General features: G+C 50.0%; 1 protein-coding gene across 2 annotated transcripts in view; it reads right to left on the bottom strand.

The window, feature by feature from the left end:
* Positions 1-6,327, bottom strand: part of LOC141094514 (protocadherin-9) — a 95,179-nt gene extending 88,852 nt beyond the window's left edge. The window contains exons 1-2 of one of the 2 annotated variants that reach the window (XM_073580362.1): positions 5,663-6,327; positions 88-3,256 (exon numbers count right to left, since the gene is read on the bottom strand). In XM_073580362.1, coding sequence (XP_073436463.1) covers positions 88-3,123 — 3,036 coding nt within the window. In that variant the 5' untranslated portion in view covers positions 3,124-3,256; positions 5,663-6,327. Of the gene's footprint in view, positions 3,257-5,662 lie in introns of both variants that reach the window. The other variant, XM_073580363.1, reaches the window with a different exon arrangement.
* Positions 6,328-8,913: the final 2,586 nt, after the last annotated feature.

The raw sequence follows: 8,913 nt of genomic DNA on the forward strand, positions 1-8,913 counted from the left end.
ACCGTATGAAGGCATACCGGCACTTTAATACTGGTTGATTGGGCACTTGTATGCAGTACTTATAGACCAGTAAAAGTGCTCATTTACCTGTCTTGTGTGTAAAGGACCTTTAGTCTTGAAGCCTCCCTGGGAGCTGCACTCTGAGGCACTGAAGTGATCTGAACTAGTGGAAGAGCGTTTGGAGAGGGTATCACAACCCCCCACAAAGGTGTTGTCCAAAGGGAGTTCCTGAATCACATGATGCTTTTTCACCGACACCGGAGTATCTGCTTTAAGATGAAAAGCAGACTGCGGAGAGGCAGATTTGTAATGCTTAGCTAGGTCAGGGCTGTTAGGCTTGAAGGTGGTTGGAGGAGCTGTACCCCAATCAAAGCGTCCCATCCCTTGTTCCTCCAGCTCGGCTGGAAGACTAATCGTCCCGTTGATAGGTTCATGAACAGTATCATCAGGTTTAGATTCCTCAATCGTTACAAAGTTCAGCAGAGAACTTTTCGGAGACTTTCTTTTCTTCCTTTTCTTTTTCTTATTCTGCTTGCTTTCCTGATTCGGAGACATCCACTCTGCTCCTTGTTTGCTCCTCTGGGCAGCTTTAAACCTTGACGCGTGCCGGCATCGAACAAGAACAGTCACGAAGATGACTACGATCACCACCATGGCTCCGGCCACTATGGCAATCATAATTGTCAGGTAATCCTCATTCTGGTAGGGCTGACTGCTATCCCCAATATTCCTGTCTAAAGGAGTTTCCATAGTCCTGCGGATCAAATCGTAAATGTAGGAGGCATTCCCAGCTGTCTCATTGACGTATAAAAACACAAGCACCAGAGTGTGCAAAGGCTTGGGATATCCTAAGTCACTTATATTGACCACGAGTCGGTGCAGGCCTATATCTGTTGTAGAAGGCTTCTCTTCAAGGGTAATGTTGCCCGTCACTGGATCTATTCGAAACAGTCCTTTGTTGTTCCCACTAACAATGGTGTATTTTAATTCAGCGTTCATTCCAGTGTCAATATCAACAGCAAACACCTCTGCAACCACCGAGCCAGGAATGGCTGAAAGAGGCACCAGCTTAAATGATGTATTGGATGGAGGGTAGATAACTACAGGGCTATTATCATTAGCATCCATTATATTGATTGTTACTTTGGCCGTGGAGGAACGTGGAGTCTGTCCTCCATCAACAGCTTTGACATCAAATGTGTAAGAACTTTGTTGCTCTCGGTCAAAGGACACATTAGACTTAATCAAACCAGAATATGGATCCAGGACAAAATTTTCATTGTCATTAAGTATCGAGAGTGTGACGGCTTTGTTTTCTCCTGCATCCGAGTCTGTAGCGGTTATCACACCCACTGTGCTGTACTTTGGTAAGTTCTCGGATACAAAGAACTGAAAGTGGTTGTGTGTAAACTTAGGACTGTTGTCATTTTCGTCTAGCACAGTCACAATGACGGCCGCCTGGCTCTGCAGTGGTGGAGTACCATTGTCTCTGGCCGTGACAGTGAAAATGAAACGTTCCTGTTCCTCTCGATCAAAAACTCTGGAGGCTGTCAAAACTCCAGTTTTCCGGTCCAGATCGAAGAAAGAAGCATTGGGGCCAAGCTGATAAACAATGTCTGCGTTCTTCCCACTGTCCTCATCTGTGGCACTGATAGTAGTCAAGTATAGACCTCTGCGGTTGTTTTCAGACACTGAGAGCTCAATTACAGGCTGGGTAAATATTGGAGGATTGTCATTCTCATCCTCTAACTCCACTCTCACCAAGGCTGTCTGGTTGAGACTTGGCTTGCCAGTGTCAGCTGCAACTATTTTAAAACTGTATTCTTTGGTGCCCTCATAGTCTAACAATGAAGAAGTCTCCAGTAGGTACTGGTTATCATACACAGCCTTTAGGTGAAAGGGGACTTCTCTTTCAATAAAGCAGATGACCTTGCTGTTTACATCGGTGTCTTTGTCCGACACGGTGATTAGAGCGATCTTAGTGTTGGTTGGGTCTTTCTCCGATAAATACACTGTTCCATTGATGGGGCTTATAATGTACCTGAGATCAATGTTAGGGGGGTTGTCATTCACATCAGTCACATTGATGGTAACTGTTGCCCTTGCAGGTGTGGAGCTGCCATCTGTAGCTAGGACAGTTAACTTGTGAACAGCAGTGTCTTCTCTGTCTAACGGTCTCTGAACTGTAATTAATCCAGTGGTATTATTTAAAGCAAATAGTCTTTTGGTAGCAGATGTCACTTGGGCACCATAAATGTATTTGATTTCGGCATTACTACCTATGTCAGCATCTGTTGCATGCAGCTGAATTACAGAGGTCCCTATGGGAGCATTTTCGGGGATGTGCACCTCTATTTGACTCTCTTTAAATACTGGTTTGTTGTCATTCACATCACTTACTGTAACTTGAAGGATAGCAGTGCTGGATTTTTGAGGGTTTCCACCATCCTCCACTTTAATTTTCATGACATAAGTATCTTTCTGCTCTCGATCCAGGACCTGCTGCACTATGAGTTGTGGCCACTTCTCTCCCTCAGGTGTCTCCACTATATCCAGTCCAAAAACACTTTGCCCATTTAACAGTCCATAGTGTTGCACTCCATTGAAGCCCGTGTCAGGGTCGACCGCTGACGGAATTGGGAATCGACTGTTTATTAGAGTATTTTCAGGAATAGAGATATTAATCACAGTTGAAGGGAACATAGGAGCATTATCATTGGTGTCTGTGACGATTATTTTGATCTTGATAAGCCTGAAAAAGTCATTAGGCAGAATGACCACTTCAAGTTCAAAGAAACATTCATTGTCATCGGCCAGAGAAGATCCGGCGCAGAGCTTCTCTCTGTCTATCCTGGTGGAGGTCGTGAAGATCTCTCCGGTGGTACTGGACACCTTGACCAGAGGAGAGTCACCCGCTTTGGAAACCAGTCTGTACACAAGGCTGTTGCTGGTCCCGGTGGCAGCATTGATGTGGGAGATATTCAGGTCCTTTGGTATGTTTCCAATCGGCACATTTTCAGGCAGCTCCTCTCTTATGGTGTAAATAAGTTCTTGGGCAATGGCAGAATCCAGCCTTAGGCAGGCAATAAGAGCAGCCAACAGGTAAAAATCCCTTAGGTCCATGATAATGTGCTTCCTTTGTTTTCGGGGATTTTAGGATTTAAGGGTTGTCACTGAGGAATGGTGCCGATTTGCAAGAGGAGGCGTGCGTGGACTGCAAGATGCCTTACATCTCATTTCTAATTGGAGCCAGCAGCTGTCAACACAATCACACAAAACAATCAAATTCGGAGCATTTGGGCAGATCTAAGTACATATAGGCATTCTCCGACACAGCGAGACATTAGTATGCATGCACTAAGTGGCTGCTCCCAGCACAACTCCTCACATCTGCAAAATAAGACCCCTCTGCTCCACCAACACAGCATCCTGGACCCCGATGCGACCCTCCACTTTATCTCATCACGCAGAATATGCTCTTCCCACACATATATCCCCTGATCCCCCCTCTGTCTGCTGCACAATTCATCTCCCTGTGTGACTGGGGCCAATACAAGCCCAAGTCCTTACCAGGATTCTGCCAGCTGCAGTGTGTGCCTCTGTGCCTGGGAGTCCTCCCCTGATCGGAGCCCAGACCTCCTGTCTATATACAGTGCGTTGCCTCAGTGCCTGGGCTCTGGAGCCCTCCTGACTATATACAGTGTGTGCCTCAGTGCCTGGGCTCTACAGTCCTCCAGTCTATATACAGTGTGTGCCTGGGCTCTGGAGCCCTCCTGCCTATATACAGTGCGTGCCTCAGTGCCTGTGCTCTGCAGTCCTCCTGCCTATACACAGTGTGTGCCTCAGTGCCTGGGCTCTGGGGTCCTCCTGCCTATACACAGTGGGTGCCTCAGTGCCTGGGCTCTGGAGTCCTCCTGTCTATATATAGTGTGTGCCTCAGTGCCTGGGCTCTGGGGTCCTCCTGCCTATATACAGTGCGTGCCTCAGTGCCTGGGCTCTGGAGTCCTCCTGACTATATACAGTGTGTGCCTCAGTGCCTGGGCTCTACAGTCCTCCAGTCTATATACAGTGTGTGCCTGGGCTCTGGAGCCCTCCTGCCTATATACAGTGCGTGCCTCAGTGCCTGTGCTCTGCAGTCCTCCTGCCTATACACAGTGTGTGCCTCAGTGCCTGGGCTCCTCCTGCCTATATACAGTGTGTGCCTCAGTGCCTGGGCTCTGGGGTCCTCCTGCCTATATACAGTGTGTGCCTCAGTGCCTGGGCTCTGCGGTCCTCCTGCCTATATACAGTGTGTGCCTCAGTGCCTGGGCTCTGCGGTCCTCCTGCCTATATACAGTGTGTGCCTCAGTGCCTGGGCTCTGGAGTCCTCCTGCCTATACACAGTGGGTGCCTCAGTGCCTGGGCTCTGGAGTCCTCCTGCCTATACACAGTGGGTGCCTCAGTGCCTGGGCTCTGGAGTCCTCCTGTCTATATACAGTGTGTGCCTCAGTGCCTGGGCTCTGGAGTCCTGCTGCCTATATACAGTGTGTGCCTCAGTGCCTGGGCTCTGGAGTCCTGCTGCCTATACACAGTGGGTGCCTCAGTGCCTGGGCTCTGGAGTCCTCCTGCCTATACACAGTGGGTGCCTCAGTGCCTGGGCTCTGGAGTCCTCCTGCCTATACACAGTGGGTGCCTCAGTGCCTGGGCTCTGGAGTCCTCCTGCCTATACACAGTGGGTGCCTCAGTGCCTGGGCTCTGGAGTCCTCCTGCCTATACACAGTGGGTGCCTCAGTGCCTGGGCTCTGGAGTCCTCCTGCCTATACACAGTGGGTGCCTCAGTGCCTGGGCTCTGGAGTCCTCCTGCCTATACACAGTGGGTGCCTCAGTGCCTGGGCTCTGGAGTCCTCCTGCCTATATACAGTGTGTGCCTCAGTGCCTGGGCTCTGGGGTCCTCCTGCCTATATACAGTGTGTGCCTCAGTGCCTGGGCTCTGGGGTCCTCCTGCCTATATACAGTGTGTGCCTCAGTGCCTGGGCTCTGGAGTCCTCCTGCCTATATACAGTGCGTGCCTCAGTGCCTGGGCTCTGGAGTCCTCCTGCCTATATACAGTGCGTGCCTCAGTGCCTGTGCTCTGGAGTCCTCCTGCCTATATACAGTGCGTGCCTCAGTGCCTGGGCTCTGGGGTCCTCCTGCCTATATACAGTGTGTGCCTCAGTGCCTGGGCTCTGGGGTCCTCCTGCCTATATACAGTGTGTGCCTCAGTGCCTGGGCTCTGGGGTCCTCCTGCCTATATACAGTGTGTGCCTCAGTGCCTGGGCTCTGGAGTCCTCCTGCCTATATACAGTGTGTGCCTCTGTGCCTGGGCTCTGGGGTCCTCCTGCCTATATACAGTGTGTGCCTCAGTGCCTGTGCTCTGGGGTCCTCCTGCCTATATACAGTGTGTGCCTCAGTGCCTGGGCTCTGGAGTCCTCCTGCCTATATACAGTGTGTGCCTCTGTGCCTGGGCTCTGGGGTCCTCCTGCCTATATACAGTGTGTGCCTCTGTGCCTGGGCTCTGGAGTCCTCCTGTCTATATACTGCTAGCATCCAGCCGGAGGCTGCACCAAGCCCTCGCCTGCCATCAGCTACACACAATACCTAGGCTGGAGCTCATGTCTGCATCACTACAGGCTGCACAACTTACACGGTTTCCGAGTCCAGAGGCAAGTTCTCCTGATGAGCCGGGAGAAGTGTCAGGACATGGATGGTGGAGGAAAGCCGCAGTCCGCCGCTAAGGTGACGTTCACATCTGCGGTGTGTAGCTATTGCTGGGCAGGTGATGGCACGGGAGGAATCCTCCTAGGACAGCCTGTGGCCGCCGAGCTCCTCCGCATCAGGCTGCTGCCAGTGATTAGTTCCAGCACGACGATCCCGGCAGGTGCAGGCAGCGCTCAGGGGTGCTGCGCTCTCACACCGGCACTGCACGGGACCCGCACCAAACCAAAGGCGACCATGCCAACTTCACAATCTGCAGGCTCCGGTGCAGCGGATCAATCATCCTGTCCGCCGGCTCCAGCACCGATCGTAGGATCCATGGCAGCAGATCGCATGAATGCAGCCACTTGTATTTCCCATCAGCAGCGGCTGATCACTGTGCAGCAGGACGGAGGCGAGCCCGCAACTTGGAAGGCGTCAGAGTGCAGAGCAGGCGTCTGCCGGAGACAGTTGTACAAATTCCCAAACGGCTGTGTGTGGAGGCGGAGAGGCGCGCTGCTCCCGTCCGTGCTCCGCCGCCCGCAGCCGATCTCCGCCCGCCCTCGCTCCCTTTCCCTCTGAACTGGATTTCTTGTTATAACTCTCAATAAACCCAGAGGGAGGGAGAGACGTCTGCGCGGAGCCGCCCACTGCGCGCTCACTGGCTGTCCCGGAGTATGTGGCTGAGACGGACACAGGATTACTGACGTCATGACCACGTGACGTGTCACATACGTGGGAGGAGTCGGGCTGCGGGCGGCGGTGACAGGGAGCGCAATGTAGCTGCTTCATTATAAGAGTGTGTCCTCAGGAGCAGGTGATGGAGAAGAGTGAGGGGTCCGCTCTCATATACGGCTCTGCGTAGTGTATACTGCACACAGGGCTCTGCATAGTATATAATGCACACAGGGCTCTGCATAGTATATAATGCACACAGGGCTCTGCATAGTATATACTGCACACAGGGCTCTGCATAGTATATAATGCACACAGGGCTCTGCATAGTATATAATGCACACAGGGCTCTGCATAGTATATACTGCACACAGGGCTCTGCATAGTATATAATGCACACAGGGCTCTGCATAGTATATAATGCACACAGGGCTCTGCATAGTATATAATGCACACAGGGCTCTGCATAGTATATACTGCACACAGGGCTCTGCATAGTATATACTGCACACAGGGCTCTGCATAGTATATAATGCACACAGGGCTCTGCATAGTATATACTGCACACAGGGCTCTGCATAGTATATACTGCACACAGGGCTCTGCATACTATATAATGCACACAGGGCTCTGCATAGTATATACTGCACACAGGGCTCTGCATAGTATATAATACACACAGGGCTCTGCATAGTATATACTGCACACAGGGCTCTGCATAGTATATACTGCACACAGGGCTCTGCATAGTATATACTGCACACTGGGCTCTGCATAGTATATAATGCACACAGGGCTCTGCATAGTATATACTGCACACAGGGCTCTGCATAGTATATACTGCACATAGGGCTCTGCATAGTATATACTGCACACAGGGCTCTGCATAGTATATAATGCACACAGGGCTCTGCATAGTATATAATGCACACAGGGCTCTGCATAGTATATACTGCACACAGGGCTCTGCATAGTATATAATGCACACAGGGCTCTGCATAGTATATAATGCACACAGGGCTCTGCATAGTATATAATGCACACAGGGCTCTGCATAGTATATACTGCACACAGGGCTCTGCATAGTATATACTGCACACAGGGCTCTGCATAGTATATAATGCACACAGGGCTCTGCATAGTATATACTGCACACAGGGCTCTGCATAGTATATACTGCACACAGGGCTCTGCATACTATATAATGCACACAGGGCTCTGCATAGTATATACTGCACACAGGGCTCTGCATAGTATATAATACACACAGGGCTCTGCATAGTATATACTGCACACAGGGCTCTGCATAGTATATACTGCACACAGGGCTCTGCATAGTATATACTGCACACAGGGCTCTGCATAGTATATAATGCACACAGGGCTCTGCATAGTATATACTGCACACAGGGCTCTGCATAGTATATACTGCACATAGGGCTCTGCATAGTATATACTGCACACAGGGCTCTGCATAGTATATAATACACACAGGGCTCTGCATAGTTTATACTGCACACAGGGCTCTGCATAGTATATACTGCACACAGGGCTCTGCATAGTATATAATGCACACAGGGCTCTGCATAGTATATACTGCACACAGGGCTCTGCATAGTATATACTGCACACAGGGCTCTGCATAGTATATAATGCACACAGGGCTCTGCATAGTATATACTGCACACAGGGCTCTGCATAGTATATACTGCACACAGGGCTCTGCATAGTATATAATGCACACAGGGCTCTGCATAGTATATACTGCACACAGGGCTCTGCATAGTATATAATGCACACAGGGCTCTGCATAGTATATACTGCACACAGGGCTCTGCATAGTATATACTGCACACATACGGCTCTGCATAGTATATACTGCACACAGGGCTCTGCATAGTATATAATGCACACAGGGCTCTGCATAGTATATACTGCACACAGGGCTCTGCATAGTATATAATGCACACAGGGCTCTACATAGTATATACTGCTCACATACGGCTCTGCATAATATATACTGCACATAGGGCTCTGCATAGTATATACTGCACACAGGGCTCTGCATAGTATATACTGCACACAGGGCTCTGCATAGTATATAATACACACAGGGCTCTGCATAGTATATACTGCACACAGGGCTCTGCATAGTATATACTGCACACAGGGCTCTGCATAGTATATAATGCACACAGGGCTCTGCATAGTATATACTGCACATAGGGCTCTGCATAGTATATACTCTGTCTTACCTTTGACTCTGCAAAAACTCTTACTGTTTCTCTTATTCATTCTCGTCTCGACTATTGTAACTCTCTTCTAATCGGTCTCCCTCTTACCAAACTCTCCCCCCTCCAATCTGTCTTGAATGCTGCAGCCAGGATCATATTCCTCACCAATCGTTACACCGATGCCTCTACCTGGTGCCAGTCATTACACTGGCTACCCATCCACTCCAGAATTCAGTATAAACTTATTACCCTCACTCACAAAGCCCTCCATGGCTCAGCACCACCCTACATC

This window comes from Dendrobates tinctorius, unplaced genomic scaffold, assembly GCF_039654945.1.
Source record: "Dendrobates tinctorius isolate UK_male_01 unplaced genomic scaffold, ASM3965494v1 ptg000064l, whole genome shotgun sequence".
NCBI classification, from domain to species: Eukaryota; Metazoa; Chordata; class Amphibia; order Anura; family Dendrobatidae; genus Dendrobates; species Dendrobates tinctorius.